Genomic DNA, 20,145 nt, shown 5'->3' with positions numbered 1-20,145 from the left:
AAGGCTTCATAATTCACAAAGGTCATGTTAACTGACTGATATTATCTAATCTTTTTTAGCCAATAAGCTTCATGCAACAATGTCAAAATTGGTTTGACTTTGGATTGGGACCTCAATAAATTACACAATGTAAATGGGACAATATTTTCATGTTGCACATCTTTTAGTTGTCTCATTAATGCTTTAAATATTTGTATATGCATTTCTACAATTTATAGTTGGTTTGAGGATTTTAAGTAATTGACATTTGGAGCATTGGACCTTTTAAAATATTGTCTCATACATTGTGTAATTTACAGATTGTCCCTAACTAGCCTCGTAAGGATATCGAATGTGAAACCAAACTGACCATGGGCATTAAGATCAGGTCCCAATGAAAATTGTTATGGTACCCTTCAATCCGTGACATTTTTTTTCCTATCACAAATCTCAATTTTGGTCGAGACTGACTACAACATTTGTCTATTTACACCTTGTTGTCCATTTTGACACTAGAATAAATGTTTTTGACTCATATCGACGCCACATAGGCCATTTTCAAAATGAGAAGTCGCTTTTTTAGGGTTAGTCCACAATGCTATATCAACTGATTTTTTTAACCCTTTTTTGTCAAATTAAAATGTTATTGTCTTTTATGTTTAATTTATATAACAACATTCCGACCTTTACTTAGCATTATCTAGTCCAAATATGGTATGATTCCACGATTTGTATCCGTTTGAATTTATTTCAATGGGGACCTAAATTAAACTATTTTGGCTAATCCTTTTTTTGCTGCTAGCTTCACACAGGTCTCTTCCGTCTTGTTTGGCATTGCGAGTGAACCCCAATGGGCGCATTCAAGCGGATCACTTTTAGGAAAAGGCTTAGCTAAAATGCTACAGTTGTCAACAATGTTATCCCCAACGCGAAAACTAGACGGAGCTGAACTTGGTAGCCACTACCGTACAAAACAATCAGTCTCGACAAACCATCAGCAGGAAGAGGCTATACGGACACGCCTGGTGCCCAAATGGATGACGTTTGTGGAGCAGTTTAGAGTCGTCCTCAATAGCCCCTCTTAAGGCTGAAGGTATATCTCTAGACTAACATGGCGCTTTGTCTTTATATCTTGACAGTAAAATAAGCAAGGAGATAGACCAGATGCTTTTCAACTTTCTGTGTAGAAACCGTACCCATTACACTAGGAAAACTGTTGTAATGAACACTGAATTTTCTGGACTTTACTACCTTAAATAATACTTTTAAGATCAATTGGATTAAACAATTCCTAAGAAGACCCACTTCTATCTGGATTTTTATTCCTCATCATGTCTTCTCTACTTTTGGTGGCCTTAACTTCATGTTGTTTTGCAATTATAATATTGACAGAGTTCCAGTGAAACTTTCTGCTATGTTCACCCTCACAATTACAACACTTAACTTTTAAATTTCTCCCACATTCACCGTAATCATGTTCTCCTCCACATTTTGCACACTTTTTGATTCCTTTACATTGAACAGCTACATGTCCCATTCTTTGGCATTTACAGTGCATTCAGAAAGTATTCAGACCCTTTGCCTTTTTCCACATTTTGTTATTCTAAAGTGGAATAAATAAAACACAGTACCCCATAATAACAAAGTGAAAACAGGTTGTTAGACATTTTTGAAAATGTACTAAAAATTAAAAACAGAAATATCTGTAAAAATTGTCCATAGAGCTCTGAGACAGGATTGTGTCGAGGCACAGCTCTGGGGAAGGGTACCAAAAAATGTCTGCAGCATTGAAGGTCCCCAAGAATACAGTCATTCTTAAATGGAAGAAGATTGGAACCACCAAGACTCTTCCTACAGCTGGCCGCCCAGCAAAACTAAGAAACCAGCAATCAGGCTTTTATGGTAGAGTGGCCAGACAGAAGCCACTTATCAGTAAAAGGCACATGACAGCCCCCTTGGAGTTTGCCAAAATGAACCGAAAGGTCTCTCAAACCATGAGAAACAAGATTCTCTGGTCTGATTAAACCAACTTTTTGGCCTGAATGTCAAGTGTCACGTCTGGAGGAAACCTGGCACCATCCCTACGGTGAAGCATGGTGGTGGCAGCATCATGCTGCGGGGATGTTTTTCAGCAGCAGGGACGGAGACTAGTCAGGATCGAGGGAAAGATGAATGGAGAAAAGTACAGAGAGATCCTTGTGGAAACCTTATCCAGAGTGCCCCAGGACCTCAGACTGGGGGGAAGGTTCACCTTCCAACAGGAAAAAAACCTAAGCACACAGCCAAGACTGCAAGAGTGGCCCTGCCAGAGCCCGGACTTGAACCCGATCAAACATCTCTGGATAAGACCTGAAAATAGTTGTGCAGCGACGCTTCCCATCCAATCGGACAGCGCTTGAGAAGAATGGGAGAAACTCCCCAAATACAGGTGTGCCAAGCTTGTAGTGTCATACCAAGAATGCTCGAGGCTGCAATTGCTGCCAAAGGTGCTTTAACAAAGTACTTAGTCTGAATACTTATGTAAATGTGATTAATAAAAAATGTAAACATTGCACACAGAAATACAAACCTTGTTTTGCTTTGTCATTATAGGGTGTTGTGTGTAGATTGATGGGGGGGGGGAACACTTGAATCACTTTTAGAATAAGGCTGTAATGTAACAAACCGTGGAAAAGTCAAGGGGTCTGAATACTTTCTGAATGCACAGTAAAACAACGCAGTGCCCTCACGAGCCCTTCCCAATTAGCTAGTTTAGAGATGTGGCTAGAAACTTCAGTGAGATAAAAATGTGTCTGCCGAAGTTGTGTTACCTGCCGCCCCAAGGTTAGAACTACCTTTCTAGGGGTTCTGATGCTTCTAGCCTTGAGATGCATTTTTTTTTTTACAACACATCTACAGTATTTCACTTTTTAATGTGTATAGTATTGCTTACTAGGTGTTGTCCAACGAATTATGTAACCACTCCCTCTTCAAATTAGGGTTGATTGGAAAAAGCTTTTCAAAAGAGGACATGTATTATATCTTTGTACTGCCTGACGAAGGCCATGCAGCCGAAACGGGTCAGAGTTTTTAAACTTTGTTTCCATTGAACATTGCCACAAAAATGAAGGCATTTTAATTAATTATATCAAAAAGTGCCTCGGGTCCTCCTTTCCTTTTGATGACCAATTTACCCCTTTTTCCAAAGAGCACCGTCTGTCTGGCAAAATCTACTATTGTGTACCTCAGCAGTGCTTGCTTCCCTTTGTTTTTGTTTACATATAGTAATTTGTAATATATCAAAATGGATGATGGACATCAACAAATTAATACGATTACGATGTACAGTGAGGGATTCAACTCATCTGGCCAGGGCCCCGGGTAGGCGTGTTTTGCACCCAGTAAAAGTTGATTGTAATAGTTTTGGAACCGGACTGCCTCCCAGGCGTGAGCCAGGTGCCCTGTTCAAAGCCCACGGCAAAATCGTCTTAATTATGTAGGTGGAGTAGGTTAGTAGAAATCTGTGCTTTAACATGCCTTTATCTGCCTTCCCAAATGAAACCTAGTTTAAAAACTCAAACAATTTATGGAAAAGAGATGTTGTATGTTTCTTGATGATACACCATGCTGTCTGTCGACATGACCGAGAGGAAGGGCGCTCACTGCTTTTGCCCGTTCACATCACCGGTGATAGATGCGTGTCCTCCAGATCAGTATAATCAAATCCGCCCTATGTTACGTCTACCCCTGATTCCAGGTTGGCCAACGGTCCTCTACATTGTGCTCTGATCGTCCAATCAAAAGAAGCCGGATGAAGGATGTGCTTAACTCGGCGTTTTCATTGGCCAAGAAGACAAGCCAAGGCTTTGGATGAATTCATCAGCACATTGCACACGTGATATGTGCGCGCTGGTCCTGATTAGCTGACAAACAGCTGATGAACATGACAAGGACACAGTTTAAAGGACAGACGGGAGGAAGGCATACTGAGTAGAAATAACCACAATGGAACATACAAACTATTTTTAGGGCGCGACCGATTATTTATTATCGTCCCGCAGTAGTCTGTGACCTTGGGATTTTGACAGATTTTTGTTTAGAACCGGCGATTTGGAGTTCTACATATCTTTCATATACCGAATTTCATTTAGCTAAGGTCGAGCCCATTTAGCAATGGATTTTATATTGAGCGGGGCAGCTGCCTGCGGAGCTTGCCTGTTCACTAACCCACTGGAGGTTGTCAAAACTCGAATGCAATTACAAGGAGAGCTCAAAAACCGGGGGACCTACCAGATTTACTACCGCAACGTTTTCCACGCTTTTTACACTATCGGCAAAGTAGATGGACTAGCTGGTTTACAGAAAGGGTTGGTACCGGGACTTGTCTATCAGTTTTTCATGAATGGAGTTCGGCTTGGGTCGTATTCAATCATTGAGTCATCTGGATACATCCATACGGACGGGAGGGTTAGTGCTGCTAAAACCACAGTAGCAGGGGCTGCCGCTGGAGTAGTGGGGGCAGTGATGGGAAGTCCCATCTACTTGGTGAGTATTGCGCATGCTCCGCATCACGGATGATAATTTGTGTGTTTACATTTATGGCTAGTGAGTGACCGTTCCGTATACAGGTGCATTTGAATGTCTGCCCTGTAGTTTTTAATGCTGAAAACATCCCCAATATCAGCATGACGTTGTCAGTGGTGTAGCCTCCAGACCAGCGGTTCCCAACCGTTTCCTTTCCGGGTTCCACCAAATCACGGTCAAAAACTCTTGAGGACCACCATTCGCGGAGTCGCAGAATCTTTTAGCTTGCTGGTCTAATTTGGTCAACTTTATGTAACAGATTAAAATACTATTGTTTTATATTATTATACACAATTTGCATTGTTTAGTCATGTAAAATAGCTTATAATACCATTTAATACTCCCATCTGTTTAAAAAAAAGAGAAATATTAGTAAAATATTAAAATCGTGTACCACCTGCAACCACTGCTCTAGACTTGAGGACAGTTGGTGAGATGAGTGAAGGCTTGACATTCCTGTTCTTTCCATCACTCAGGTGAAGACTCACATTCAGAGTCAGGCCACTTCCTCTATAGCTGTTGGACATCAGTATCAACATCAGGTAAAGTGTAGTCGTCCATCAATCAAATAATGTTTGTCAAATGTTCATATACAGTGCCTTGCGAAAGTATTCGGCCCCCTTGAACTTTGTGACCTTTTGCCACATTTCAGGCTTCAAACAAAGATAAAACTGTCTTTTTTTTTGTGAAGAATCAACAACAAGTGGGACACAATCATGAAGTGGAAAGACATTTATTGGATATTTCAAACTTTTTTAACAAATCAAAAACTGAAAAATTGGGCGTGCAAAATTATTCAGCCCCCTTAAGTTAATACTTTGTAGCGCCACCTTTTGCTGCGATTACAGCTGTAAGTCGCTTGGGGTATGTCTCTATCAGTTTTGCACATCGAGAGACTGAAATGTTTTCCCATTCCTCCTTGCAAAACAGCTCGAGCTCAGTGAGGTTGGATGGAGAGCATTTGTGAACAGCAGTTCAGCTCTTTCCACAGATTCTCGATTGGATTCAGGTCTGGACTTTGACTTGGCCATTCTAACATCTGGATATGTTTATTTTTGAACCATTCCATTGTAGATTTTGCTTTATGTTTTGGATCATTGTCTTGATGGAAGACAAATCTCTGTCCCAGTCTCAGGTCTTTTGCAGACTCCATCAGGTTTTCTTCCAGAATAGTCCTGTATTTGGCTCCATCCATCTTCCCATCAATTTTAACCATCTTCCCTGTCCCTGCTGAAGAAAAGCAGGCCCAAACCAGGATGCTGCCACCACCATGTTTGACAGTGGGGATAGTGTGTTCAGGGTGATGAGCTGTGTTGCTTTTACGCCAAACATAACATTTTGCATTGTTGCCCAAAAGTTCAATTTTTGTTTCATCTGACCAGAGCACCTTCTTCCACATGTTTGGTGTGTCTCCCAGGTGGCTTGTGGCAAACTTTAAACAACACTTTTTATGGATATCTTTAAGAAATGGCTTTCTTCTTGCCACTCTTCCATAAAGGCCAAATTTGTGCAATATACGACTGATTGTTGTCCTATGGACAGAGTCTCCCACCTCAGCTGTAGATCTCTGCAGTTCATCCAGAGTGATCATGGGCCTCTTGGCTGCATCTCTGATCAGTCTTCTCCTTGTATGAGCTGAAAGTTTAGAGGGACGGCCAGGTCTTGGTAGATTTGCAGTGGTCTGATACTCCTTCCATTTCAATATTATCGCTTACACAGTGCTCCTTGGGATGTTTAAAGCTTGGGAAATCTTTTTGTATCCAAATCCGGCTTTAAACTGCTCTCTGCGCTTTTAACGGACCTCTGAGACTATCACAGTGCAGGTGCATTTATATAGAGACTTGATTACACACAGGTGGATTGTATTTATCATCATTAGTCATTTAGGTCAACATTGGATCATTCAGAGATCCTCACTGAACTTCTGGAGAGAGTTTGCTGCACTGAAAGTAAAGGGGCTGAATAATTTTGCACGCCCAATTTTTCAGTTTTTGATTTGTTAAAGTTTGAAATATCCAATAAATGTCGTTCAACTTCATGATTGTGTCCCACTTGTTGTTGATTCTTCACACTAATACAGTTTTATATCTTTATGTTTGAAGCCTGAAATGTGGCAAAAGGTCGCAAAGTTCAAGGGGGCCGAATACTTTCGCAAGGCACTGTACATTGTAACTACTGTACTCACCCCTTCCATCCATTTCTACATCTTACTCCTCCATCTGTCCTTCTACCCCTCCATCGCTCACCCCTCTACCCCTCCATCCTTCCCTCTCTCTCAGGGGATGGTCCATGCTCTGGCAGCGATCCACAAGCAGCATGGTATCCTAGGTCTGTGGAGGGGCTCCAGTGCAGCTGTACCCAGGGTCAGCGTGGGGTCAGCTGCTCAACTCTACTCCTTCGCTGCCTCCAAGGAGCTTGTCGTCGACCTACAGGTTAGGACGGGTTGTTAAGATCATTCTCTTGGGACAGACTGTTAACATATTCTAAATTGAGTAGCTGTCCAGCGAGCAGGCAAGATTTGGTCCTGTGATGCCAAGATTTGTGTGGTAGTACACTCTAAAAATTAGGGGTTCAACTGGAGTTCTTCTAAGAACCTTAAGGTTCTTGGCAATGAAAAACAGCCCCAAAAAGGTTATTCGAAGAACTTCTTAGGAGGTGGGTTCATCGAGGAACCCCCATTGTTGCTGGAGTTCTTCGGGGGAACTTCACAACTGAAAACGTTCGCGCCAAGTTTGAATGCGACAACAGTTTAAAAAGGTAAGCTGGGTTGATGTTTGGCTCTGAATATGTATCGAAATAATTTATATAAAATACCAATGAATGACGAAGACCATTATGGTCTTCTGTGAATAGCTTCCTTAACGTTACTATAGCTGTCACGCTAGTTAGCTATAGTTCAGTAAAATTAAGTTAAATATTAGAAAGTCGGGTTTGACAGTTGGCGTTGTATGAGCTACTGTACCGTTAGCTATGTCCTTACTGGGCCGGACTAGGTTTGTATTATTTCCTGAACTATATTCTGTCCCATATTGTATATCGTTTCCATAAAGCCAACATGGCTTTACACTCATTATATTAACGTAAGTTTCCAATCTAGAGCAGTTCTCATGTGAGCATGAACTAGCTAATGTTAGCTTTGTTGACATTAGCTAGCTAGCCAACACTTTATCTTGTTGCATTTTTTTTTAGCTAGCCTACTAAGGACGGTGACCTGTCCAGCCGAGATGTTACAATGAACTGAATTGGACAACGGAGGGCTTCCTCTTTATATAGAATGCTACAGCATGCAATACTATTATGAACTCATAAGGGGACATAGCATTCCTATGCCCCCTTGTGGAGGGAAATTAATAGCTTAGATGGTAGCTACAGATTGGATTCAAATGCAAAATGGTATTAATACAGTGACTACTAGCTCTTTTGTATGAATGCATGCATGCCCTTCAGAATCCAAACACAGTATTGTCACGCAGCAAAATGTTGTGTATAATCTTTCAAGTCAGCCTGATAAAATATTGAACAATTTGTGTACAAAAAGAGCTTGAAATGTGATATTAGGCCTGAATGGCAGTACTTTTACTGTATGGCAGTACTGTATTGGCTTGTGCTTTCTCCAATATGTTCTATTTTGCATTGAAGTTTGTCGATGACATTTCTTTCAATATTAATTTAATATATATATATATACACAGTTGGAAGTTTACATACACCATAGCCAAATACATTTAAACTCTGTTTTTCACAATTCCTGACATTTAATACTAGTAAAAATTCCCTGTTTTAGGTCAGTTAGGATGACCACCTATTTTAAGAATGTGAAATGTCAGAATAATAGTAGAGAATGATTTATTTCAGCTTTTCTTTCATCCCATTACCAGTGGATCAGAAGTTTACATGCACTCAATTAGTATGTGGTAGTATTGCCTTAAACAATTTTAAACTTGGGTCAAATGTTTCGGGTAGCCTTCCACAAGCTTCCCACAATAAGTTTGTTGCATTTTGGCCCATTCCTCTTGACAGAGCTGGTGTAACTGAGTCACGTTTGTAGGCCTCCTTGCTCGTACACAATTTTTCAGTTCTGCACACATTTTCTATAGGATCGAGGTCAGGGCTTTGTGATGGGCACTCCAATACCTTGATTTTGCTGTCCTTAAGCCATTTTGGAACAACTTTGGAAGTATGCTTGGGGTCATTGTCCATTTGGAAGACCCATTTGCGACCAAGCTTTAACTTCCTGACTGATGTCTTGATGATGCTTCAATATATCCACATAATTTTCCTCCCTCATGATGCCATCTATTTTGTGAAGTGCATCAGTACCTCCTGCAGCAAAGAACCCCAACAACATGATGCTGCCACCCCTGTGCTTCATGGTTGGGATGGTGTTCTTCGGCTTGCAAGCTTCCCCCTTTTTCCTCCAAACATAACGATGGTCATTATGGCCAAATGGTTCTATTTTTGTTTCATCAGACCAGAGGACATTTCTCCAAAAAGTACAATCTTTGTCCCCATGTGCAGTTGCAAACTGTAGTCTGGCTTTTTTATGGCGGTTTTGGAGCAGTGGCTTCTTCTTGCTGAGCGGCCTTTCAGGTTATGTTGATATAGGGACTCGTTTTACTGTGGATATAGATACTTTTGTACCTGTTTCCTCCAGCATCTTCAAGGTCCTTTGCTGTTGTTCTGGGATTAATTTGCACTTTTCTCACCAAAGTACGTTCATCTCTAGGAGACAGAACGCGTCTCCTTCCTGAGCGGTATGACGGCTGTGTGGTCCCATGGTGTTTATACTTGCGTACTATTGTTTGTACAGATGACCGTGGTACCTTCAGGCGTTTGGAAATTGCTCCCAAGGATGAACCAGACTTGTGGAGGTCTTCAATTTTTCTTCTGATTTCTTTTGATTTTTTTCACATGATGTCAAGCAAAGAGGCACTGAGTTTGAAGGTAGGCCTTACAATACATCCACAAGTACATCTCCAATTGAGTCTAATTGACATAATTTGAGTATCAGAAGCTTCTAAAGTCATGACATTTTCCAAGCTGTTTAAAAGGCACAGTCAACTTAGTGTATGTAAACTTCTGACCCACTGGAATTGTGATACAGTGAAATATTCTATGTAAACAATTGTTGGAAACATTACTTGTCATGCTCAAAGTAGATGTCCTAACCGACTTGCCAAAACTATAGTTTAACAAGAAATTTGTGGAGTAGTTGAGAAATGACTTTTAATGACTCCAACCTAAGTGTATGTAAACTTCTGACCTCAACTGTTCTTTGACACATTTTCTCTTCCTTTTGAAATTCTTATAGAACAGAACATGGACACAATGCAATTGGGATCAAGAAGAAGGTAAGGATTTGTTCTAGGACAGCTGCATTTGAAGTGTACATTTAACCTACATGGCAGTCAAAACAAACTGAACTTTATTAGCATACACGTGTGCAAATGATCTTTTCAGATATTCTCAAAAATGAATCAAATCCATGGAATGGATATAGACAAAAATAAAATGTAAAGGACTCCGTAAGGCTAGTGGCAAAATGATAGCAGAGTTAGAGGTGAGCCAGGGGTGAGGATATCATCCTGCTATTTCGGCAGTCCCTGAAGGACAATAAAGAAGAGGCACACAGGTATTTGCTCTTGTTCCTTACCTTTCTCTAATGTAGCCAATACATAGTATATTAAAAATATGTATTTTGTAATAAAATTAGCAAATGTAGTAAGATCATTGCTTTAGTAGGACTCGAGACCACAGCTCTTGCCCTTCTTCTTCAATGAGGACCCGAGTGGCCTTTGTCTGTGACAAGGTATGCCTATGCACAAATTATTTTCTTCATAAACATGTGTGCATGCTTATTACACTACAGCTGAACATTTTTAATGTTTTTTGGTAATTGTATGTGAATTCATCTTTTCTTTCTTTTGTTGACACAGGTTTCACTGCTCCCAACTCCTTTACTGAACATCGGTGGAAATTAATTTCACCATGTGAGTGAAATCACGCTGGCCTTTGCTGGGGAGAAAATCCATGCCCTAGAGGACGCCCCCATGGGACTTGGGGCCCTGCTAGGGTTGTATTTATAAAAAAAACAATCACTAACATTTCCCAAAAATGTCAAAACACATGTTCTTAAGTTGCTGTGTTCTGGGGATAAGAGAAGTTGGGGTGAAGTTACAAGGGCTGCTCTTAAAGATGGCAAACTTCCTAACATAACTAAGTGGTTGATGGACACACACACACACTAAAGCAAAAATAAATCTGTATTTAGCATCAAGTCTACAATATTGTTAGTTTACCTATGATTTGTTTTTATTGTACATAAATGTATGAAAAAAATATTGTATTGAAAAGTTCTATACAAAGTAAATGTATTATGGCCTGACATCTGCAAACATTTTGTTTAGTAAATTGTTTTGTAAATATTAATTCACATTTGTGGTGCCACTAAATAAACAATTATTTAAATCAATATTGTTATTAAAATATTGTATATGGAGTTACATTTTTCGCTCTTAGACCTTGAAGTAGTTGTTTCACTTGATCTGCAAGGGCCTTTTGTGGCGCGATTTGTGGCGCGATCGGTAACGATGCTTCATGGGATGTTGATATGTGCAGAGTGTCCCTGGTTCGAGTAGAGGGATGGAAGAAACACTTACACCTGCTAAATCTAATTTCTGAGAGAGAAGTAGGCATAGATCCATATCTTTGTCTCTGTCGACCTATTCCATCATTAGGCCTATGCCCCATGAATGTTGGTAGTTTGTTGCCAGTACAAACTCCACATTTATAACACCGATGTTGTGTCTTATATCATAGAGGACAGAGGTATTTGGGCAGTTCCACGATAACGGAGTTACTCGTTGACTCCGAGTTTTCACTTTAAAATGTATGCCAAACAAAAACCATTGATTTAAACTGTGTATATAGACTTTTTGTTTTATTTTGTTCTACTGTATTAATGACTGTTTTGTTTAGTCCATGTGTAACTGTCTGTCGAATTGCTATGCTTCATCTTGGCCAGGTCGCAGTTGCAAATGATAACTTGTTCTCAACTAGCCTACCTGGTTAAATGGAAAACACAACTTTTCGCAAACCATATAAGGACTGCGTTGAAAATGTACACAAATGTCACAAAAACACATTTACTGGAAGAACTGTGCAGATGCAAAGATTGGTGACAGAATTACAAAATCTCTTTTGCAACCACGTTTTCCAAAAACTCTAACCCTTTACACTCGTATGCGGGTTGAAAATGACAGATTTGCCCACTGATCAGCTCCTTAATTGGACCGCAGTGGCTGTACAGTAACATGCTATAAATGTCAGAGCTCAGGTCTCCTTCACAGCACTATGGGTTTTGAATGACAGCCGTCCGCACGCAACAAGAAGTTGCCCCCATCCAACTAATTAGGCAACTTTTTTGTTGTCTGAGTGAGCGAAATGCTGAAAATTAAGAGGACTGTATGTATTTTGAAAGATGAGACGTTGAGGATTATAATAATGTCATACAAGCAAGCCAAACAGCTGAGTCCAAATGTGTACTTCATATAAAAAAAAACTCAGGTCATAAAAAAGCAATTTATAGTTAATTACTCTTCTTTGAGTCATAAAAGTGCATAGAAATTACTTAGGTACTGTGCACACTTTGGAGAGATGTGTAGTCACCTGGAGACACCAGTTAGTCCTCTCACTCAAACACTTGTACTTTTGTTGTCTCATGTTTCACACACCCCACATTTCCAGGATTTTTTTTTATCATGTTACTGAATGTATCCAGAGTATTTTCTGATTTCATTATCAACAAATGTGGTGAAAAGTACAGTAAACCTCAAATGGACATACAAAACAACAGTGTAATGTTTGGATTCAGAATGACAGTGCATTCGGAAAATATTCAGACCCCATTACTTCCAACATGTATTGACATGCATTGACTCAGGGGTGTGAATACTTATGTAAAAGAGATGTATGTATTTAATTTTCAATAAATTTGATTACATTTCTAAAAACATGTTTTCACTTTGTCTTTCTGGGGTATTTCGTTTAAAGTGCTCGAAAGCTTTTTACTGTCATTCTATATATATTTTATATTTGTTTCATAGTACAGTTTCTTTTTGTTTAGTTTAGTCACATAATCTCTCGATTTACAGTACATTTGATGATTAGCTGTCCAGCCAGACTTATTTGCCATTCCTTTTGCCTCATCCCTCTCAACCATACCATTTTTCAATTTCTCATCAATCCATGGGGATTTAACAGTTTTTACAGTATGCACTGTATATATGCCCTAGTTTCTAAAAATGTTGGCCTCTTAGCTTTCATTTGAAACCTATGAACTTCACATGTTGGTGCTCATGGGTTCTTTTAGATGGACATTTGTCATTTCCCATTGTGCCCATTTGTAAATACTGTACTTAATGTACTACAACCTTATGGTTACCACAGCAGTGCTCTGTATTTGGTAGGGTGTTCTCTGTTCATTTTGTGACATTTGACACCATTCATAATATTTCACCAGTTACATAGTGTTTACATAACTCTGTTTGGTGGGGAATAAATGACTACCTATGTCATTATTCAGCTCCATTTAAACTAAGTAGTTAACAGAAGTTTAATGTTACAGAAGAACACTGCATCAATCTCGTTTTTTATTATTTTAGACATATCAAATGATCTGCTATGTTAACAGCTGGATACTGGCTGTCAGACCATTAAGAGATGGTTCCTTAGACACTGATAAAATCCTAGTCCTGGACTAAAAGGTACTTACATTAGAGATTTTCCACTGTCTGGGACACGTCCTATAAGTTGTTTTTCGGGAAACCAGCTCTAAGCATACCTCACTAAGTTACCCTTTTCTCTCCCCCCGGCAGGTGTTCCCAGAGGGCAGCTGGCTGGTGGCTCTGTGCGCAGGGATGATCAGCAGTGTGGTGGTGGTGGCAGCCATGACACCCTTTGACGTGGTCAGCACACGGCTCTACAACCAACCTGTGGATCATACAGGCAAGGTCAGTGGCTTACTTTACATGGTCCTTCCTGTGTGGCTCAGTTGGTAAGAGCATGGCACTAGCAACACCAAGGTCCTGGGTTCTATTACCGCAGTGATCACATACTAAAAATGTATGCTGTCACTGTGCTGCCAAGTGGCTCTGGAAAAAAACTCTCACGAGGGAAAGGGTGTGTTGAGAAAAATATGAAAATTAACATTCCTGCAGGTCTAGAGTATTGGTAAAAGGGACCCAAGTTGACCCACTGTTTACCACATGAATTGTCTTAATGTAATTGTACTACTCTCTAACATGGCTCTGGATATACTCTAATTTCCAGGGAGAGCTCTATAAAGGTTTTGGGGACTGCTTCTCGAAGACACTGAAGATGGAGGGTGTGACAGGGCTCTACAAAGGCCTGGGTGCATCCTACTTCCGTCTGGGGCCACACACCATCCTGTCTCTACTGTTCTGGGATGAACTGAGGAAGCTCTGGCAGCAGCACAGATAGTAGCCGGCAGGCAGGGCAATCTCTACTCTGCCAGCAACACAGATAGTATCAGGAAAGGGAAAGGGATGGCGTTCCAGGCCATCTACAAAGCAGTTGCGCTGCATAAATTAACCAATGATTGCCACGTCATCTACATTGCGGGCATTTGGTATGGTTTTATTTGTATCTTTTTCTCAAACAATAACAACCATACATAAACAAAATACAAACAGACACACACAAATTTCATCAAACATAAATGGCATCACACCTGCTCAGGCCCACGTGTTCACACTGCAACCATGCGCATCACGTATGTCTCAACCACACTCCCCCCCCATCCTTCATCCCCTGGAACATTCCAGTGCTTGTAGCATTCTGCCATATGGTCTCAAATTGCACTGTTCTATTTTTATCCGTAGCCCACACCTTTTGAATATTTACATAATACATTTGATTCATCCACTGTCATAGTGATGGAGGATCATTTGATTTCCAGTTTTTGAGGAGAAGTTTTTTCAAAATCATTGACGAGAAAAGTATGGTCCACCCTGTTTGAGTATCTCACCGCACCCTAATATGCCACGTCTTGAAATATGCAGATAGACAGATTAAAAGCATTTACATTGTAAAACCTCTGACAGCCAACTGTCTAACTCCGCCCATAACTTTTGGAACCTAGCACTCCCAGAAGGCTTGGATTATTAAGCCCATGTTAGTTTTACACTTGAGACATGACTCTACTGTTGTCATGTAGAATTTGTGAAATTTGTCTCTTGTATAACAAATTCTATACATGAGTTTATACTGGATTAAGCGTACATTTTCGTTAACTGTAATTACGTTAGTTATGTTTCAACACTCCATCTTGTGCCAGGCATCAGAATTCAATGCGGTTACTGACATCCAGGAGTTGGGATGTGGTGCGTGACTGCAATGTAGGTGGCCCTGAACATGGACGCAGACAGGTATAAAGATAAAGACTCATTAAGCCACAGGTCAGTTCACAGGTTAAATGATCCCTCATTTAATGAGTTTGTAGCCTGATCCCAGATCTGTTTGTTCAGTCTTGCCAACTCCTATGGCCATTGACTATACAGCGTAAACAGATCTGGGACCAGGCTTATGCATTTGGTCTTGAGATATATGTCAATAGTAGAGGAGTTTACTTTTGTGTGTAAACTTTTTTTTAACTAGAGCAAAGGTTCTACACTCCAATAAGAATCTAATTCAAACTGGTTTCTGATCTCGGAAGCACAATGAGGTAACAATAGGCTGCTGTGGTGGCTGACACGTTGTGGTATGCAGCAGAATAGTTTATCCATCCAATACGAATAGGAAGATGTTTCTGAGTCAGAATAATTCCCAATTCTTCTGCAGAATGTTCACCACAAGCTTCCTCCACTTGTACTAATGATAACGTCCTTACCTCATCCAAGTTACTGACGGCTGTGAATTTATGTAGCTTGAGTACTAGGAAACCTCTACTACACAATTTAATTTACAGAGAATTAGAACATCTACAGATTAGGCAAGACTTCTTCAAAAGTACATGAACAATCTCAGCACAGTATTAATATAGAAAAAAATCGACCTCCAGAGTAGATTTAATGATTTAATTTACCGCAGAAATTAGACATGAGTTTATTTTTATAAAGTATAGTGGGATTTGTTCATACCGCTTGCCTTACTGTAAAATTGCTCTCTGGATGTATAGCTTACTGCTTCTATTGATTCTAAGGTTGACTAATATTGTACATTGGGTCTGCTTACTTGACACAGCTGGGTTATTTAATTGCTGTACATCCATTACAGGCATTTTGATTCATTTTGATCTCTCTAATGAATGTATTAATTGTCTTGTGTAGATCCAATCGCTGAAGGATATTTATTTACTAACGTGATTCTGATATTGGTTTGTTACACAGCCATATGCAGTGCCATGTAATGTAATTTTGCAGGATGCAAAACAGCCCCCCCCCCCAAAAAAAATGAATAAATAATAATACTTGTAATTGCTGTCAAATGGAAATATTTCCTTTTCAAGGGTAGCAGTTAAACATGGGTTGTTTTCCATTGCCAAGGAGATGACAAGTGGAAATAAATGGCAAAGTGAAAAGGTTGCAACTTCACTGATTTTGAGCTTGTAGTGAATGCTCAGACTTCGGATTCAAATTGAACAAAAATATTAACGCAACATGCAACAATTTATAAGATTTTACCGAGTTACAGTTCATATAAGGAAATCAGTCAATTGAAATAAATTCATTAGGCCCTAATCTATGGATTTCACATGACTGGGAATAGATAGAAAAGGTTGGGGCGTGGATCAGAAAATCAGTCAGTATCTGGTGTGTGACCACCGATTGCCCCATGCAGAGTGACACATCTCCTTCGCATAGAGTTGATCAGGCTGTTGACTGTGGCCTGTGGAATTTTGTTCCACTACTCTTCAATGGCTGTGCGAAGTTGCATGGTGGAAACTGGAACATGCTGTCGTACACATCGATCCAGAGCATCCCAAACATGCTCAATGTGTGACGTGTTTGGTGAGTGTGCAGGCAATGGAAGAACTGTGACATTTTCAGCTTCCAGGAATTGTGTACAGATCCTTGCGGCACGGGGCAGTGCATTATCATGCTAAAACATGAGGTGACAGAATGGCATGACAATGGATCTCAGGATCTCGTCACGGTATCTCTGTGAATTCAACGTACGTAGCTTATGCCTGCCCATAACATAACCCCACCGCCACCATGGGCACCCTGTTCACATCATTGACATCAGCAAACTGCTCGCCCACATGACTCTATACACGCGGTCTGACATCTGCTCGGTACAGTTGAAACCGGGATTCATCCATCAAGAGCACACTTCTCCAGCGGCCATCGAAGGTGAGCATTAGCCCACTGAAGTCGGTTACAACGCCGAACTGCAGTCCAGTCAAACAGAGTTTGTGCAGAAATTCTTCTGTTGTGCAAACCCAGTTTCATCAGCTGTCCGGGTGACTCGTCTCAGACCATCCCGCAGAAGCTGGGTGTGGAGGTCCTGGGTTGGCATGATGAGGCCGGTTGGATGTACTGCAAAATTCTATAAAACTACATTGGAGGCAGCTTATGGTAGAGAAATGAACAGTCAATTCTCTGGCAACTGCTCTGGTGGACATTCCTGCAGTCAGCATGCCAATTGCACACTCCCTCAAAACTAGAGACAATCTATGGCAGTGTTGTGTGACAAAACTGCACATTTTAGATAGGCCTTTTGTCCCCAGCACAAGGTGCACCTGTGCAATGCTAATGCTGTTTAATCAGCTTCTTGATATGCCACACCTGTCAGGTGGATGGATTATCTTGGCATAGGAGAAGTGCTCACTAACAGGTATGTAAACAAATTTGTGCACAAAATTTGAGAGATAAGATTGTGCATATGGAACATTTCTGGGATCTTTTATTTCAGCTCATGAAACATGGGACCAACACTTTACATGTTGCATTTATATTTTTGTTCAGCATAAGCTAAGTTCATACAATTTAAGTAAACACAAATGATACCATGAGAAGACAAACAAAACCAAAGCGCAATCTTGAGTGGTTTTTACTGTGACCAGTATATTACATTATGTCCGTCTGAGAGAACAAAAAGATTGGAGATGAGTGTAATGGCAATGTCTGTTGAAGCGGTGTGGTGAGCTGGACCTGAAGCCCTCTTCTACCCAAACACGCCTGGGTCGTGTAGTCTGAGAGACTGCAGTAAACGCTGGAAGTCCTGTAGCGTCCATGGCTCTGTGTCCTCCTGCTGCTCTACTCCCATCCCCACTGCACTGCTGCTGCCAGGGCTGGGAGGGTAGAGAGGAGAGGGGGACGGGAGAGGTTAGTGAAAAGGAGTAGCGCTTAACAGGCAGCTTAGGAAAAAGTGGTAATACCATGGTAATAGCATCTGTAATAGTAGTTATGTTATAATGAAAACATTGATACCCTGTTTTCAGTTTAATTTATATTAATATAAAATAACATAACACCTTTTGCCATAGTACCTTTAGCCTAGATTATGCTCTACCTATGCTTTATCCATATATGACAAAAAAAATATATGATTTTGTGAAATTATATTTAAAGTCTTCTATTTCACAAAACACCAGGGATAGACAGGAGTCCCCTATGGGCACTGTTCAAAAGTAGTGCACTATATAGGGAATACGATGCCACTTGGGACAAACACCCTGTATAACCTCACCTTATGCTGAGGGGGTCGTTGAAGGTCACTAGAACATCTGTAGAGAACTGTGGTAGTCGGAACAGGCCAAGGTGAATGGTCACTGTATTTTTGGCCTGGAGGAAGGAATGCAACAAAACAAGATACAAATCTAAATAAAAAGGAACCAGAGCTGGAACAGTTCAAATACAGTTAACCAACAGTTGAGGTGAATGCCATAAACCTCCACATGGTTTCAGACTATATAACTGCAATTGACATGACCATTCTGACTGTGACAAGGAAAGGACTAGCACTTGTGCATTTCCTGAAAAGACTAGGCTATAAATCCTCTTGTGCATAGGACACATGACTACCAAGGTGAATGGGCATTACTGTTTGTGCAAAGGGTTGTGAATGGACACGTGAGGCTGCAGGTGAGATTGTCAGTCTGAGGTCACAGTGCACTTACTTTCCCTTTCAAAAAACAAGGTTACAATTTTACTAAGAATAAATACATTTTCAAAACTAAGAAAGAAACAGACAGACGTACTTCCTCATTGAACTTGGCCACACACTGTGTTCCAGTGAGCAGAAAGGCAGAGCTGCACTCCTCCAGGGAGAGGTCTGACTTGGGCAAGGCCACCACAGCCCTGACCTCTGATGTCCCTGGGGCCGATGCCTTGTTGCTCCCTGCTACATCCTCAAAGTGGTACCTAAAGGTCAAAGGTTACTTTAAGAATGGGGAGGCTGAGCAGTGAGCACTTCCTATTGCAATGCTTGACTTGGACTGAAATATGTGCTGGTACTGTTCATATATAGGTGGAGGAACGCCACAATACTTTTGAGCTAAAATCTATAAAGACGTGCAGGAACTCAAAACCTAGAAAATGTGAGGTGCCAGTACTCAGTTCCGGTGAGCTCCTGCCCAAGTCAATCACTGCAAAAACACACAGGATTCCTCCTAAATAGCCCTTTTCTACATATAGTGCACTACTTTTGACCAGAGCTCTATGAACCTTGGTCTCAAAAGTTGTGTCCACTATAAAGAGAATAGGGTCCCATTTGGAATGCACTCACACCACAATTTTGGTGCATACCTAGCAGCGTCTCCATTCTGGACATGGCTCTGTAACTCTAGTAGTTCCACGATGATGCTCTGGTCATTGTGGTCGTGGGCAAAAACCTCCTGGTTGTCTGGAATCTCCCTCAACTCACTGCTCATATACAAGGGAGGGGGTAAATGTGCTCTTGAGACAGTTCAGCTTTCCCTCCGCAGCTGACAGAGTTGCCCATAGAAATGTGTTGCTCATGATATTTAGTCTCACCTGATGTCTTTGGCACTGTGCGGGATGGTGGCTGACAGGGCCCCTCCAAATAGAGGACGACCCACTGTAGCGTTCTGCATTCTGTAGGAACTAGGGGAAATACAATGGACAGGGCACTAAATTAGAGACATCCCATCAGCATTTTTATTTAGCTCTTGAAAACCCTTATCTGTAGCGTTTTCAACAGTTAGCTTCGCTTACCGTTTCCTGCTTGTGAACTACAATTCCGATGCGGTGTTTTAATGTTAAGAAACGTCAATAATTATTGCTTGTGAAACAGTTTTTGAAACATATGCTGATATGCTCCTTATCTTTCATATCAGCGAGAAATAAATCTTTCAAATAAAAAATATGCACTTACTGCAGCAGTTTTGCACAGATCCATATGCTGTGTTAGCACGTGATCATGACTCTCAGTTCCATTACAATACACTTAAGTCGTTGAGATATCCATTATACATCCGAATACACCACTGGCATTCATTTTTACTGTTAATCAAAACTTGTATCAACCTACCTGAGTTTTTGTAAGCACTTAAGACAACACAAAAACACAACACGAAGGGCTACAAAGCTGCCATTTTTATTGGCGGAAGTAAATACT

The 20,145-nt window shown here is 40.7% G+C and overlaps 2 protein-coding genes across 3 annotated transcripts; one reads left to right on the top strand and one right to left on the bottom strand.

Moving 5' to 3' along the window:
• The first annotated feature begins 3,842 nt into the window (after window positions 1–3,842).
• LOC139418714 (solute carrier family 25 member 35) lies at window positions 3,843–16,048 on the top strand. Its single transcript, XM_071168366.1, has 5 exons — window positions 3,843–4,503; window positions 5,019–5,084; window positions 6,822–6,974; window positions 13,419–13,553; window positions 13,873–16,048. Exons 1-5 carry the CDS (start codon window positions 4,132–4,134, stop codon window positions 14,041–14,043), a joined length of 897 nt encoding a protein of 298 aa, XP_071024467.1. The 5' UTR covers window positions 3,843–4,131; the 3' UTR covers window positions 14,044–16,048.
• LOC139418715 (RAN guanine nucleotide release factor) lies at window positions 14,184–20,145 on the bottom strand. 2 transcript variants are annotated; one of them, XM_071168367.1, is made up of 6 exons: window positions 20,059–20,139; window positions 19,542–19,631; window positions 19,314–19,430; window positions 18,767–18,929; window positions 18,256–18,350; window positions 14,184–17,857 (listed from the first exon to the last, which is right to left on the bottom strand). In XM_071168367.1, exons 2-6 carry the CDS (start codon window positions 19,619–19,621, stop codon window positions 17,731–17,733), a joined length of 582 nt encoding a protein of 193 aa, XP_071024468.1. In that variant the 5' UTR covers window positions 19,622–19,631; window positions 20,059–20,139; the 3' UTR covers window positions 14,184–17,730. The 2 variants fall into 2 exon arrangements, with proteins under 2 accessions (XP_071024468.1, XP_071024469.1); XM_071168368.1 differs by having other exon boundaries at window positions 17,448–17,857; window positions 19,903–20,145.

Source organism: Oncorhynchus clarkii, chromosome 10 (genome assembly GCF_045791955.1).
Source record: "Oncorhynchus clarkii lewisi isolate Uvic-CL-2024 chromosome 10, UVic_Ocla_1.0, whole genome shotgun sequence".
Taxonomy (NCBI): domain Eukaryota; kingdom Metazoa; phylum Chordata; class Actinopteri; order Salmoniformes; family Salmonidae; genus Oncorhynchus; species Oncorhynchus clarkii.
The sequence above is the reverse complement of the archived record's forward strand: the minus strand, read 5'-3'. Positions and strand labels throughout refer to the sequence as shown.

Excerpts from the sequence above, each read along its gene's own strand:
- LOC139418715 (XM_071168368.1), bottom strand. The coding sequence starts at position 19,621 with ATGCAGAACGCTACAGTGGGTCGTCCTCTATTTGGAGGGGCCCTGTCA. Across the intron at positions 19,431-19,541 it reads CACAGTGCCAAAGACATCAG|TGAGTTGAGGGAGATTCCAG; the intron begins GTGAGACTAAAT and ends GTATATGAGCAG. Across the intron at positions 18,351-18,766 it reads TGGCCAAGTTCAATGAGGAA|GCCAAAAATACAGTGACCAT; the intron begins GTACGTCTGTCT and ends TCCTTCCTCCAG.
- LOC139418714 (XM_071168366.1), top strand. The coding sequence starts at position 4,132 with ATGGATTTTATATTGAGCGGGGCAGCTGCCTGCGGAGCTTGCCTGTTC. Across the intron at positions 5,085-6,821 it reads GACATCAGTATCAACATCAG|GGGATGGTCCATGCTCTGGC; the intron begins GTAAAGTGTAGT and ends CCTCTCTCTCAG. Across the intron at positions 6,975-13,418 it reads AGCTTGTCGTCGACCTACAG|GTGTTCCCAGAGGGCAGCTG; the intron begins GTTAGGACGGGT and ends TCCCCCCGGCAG.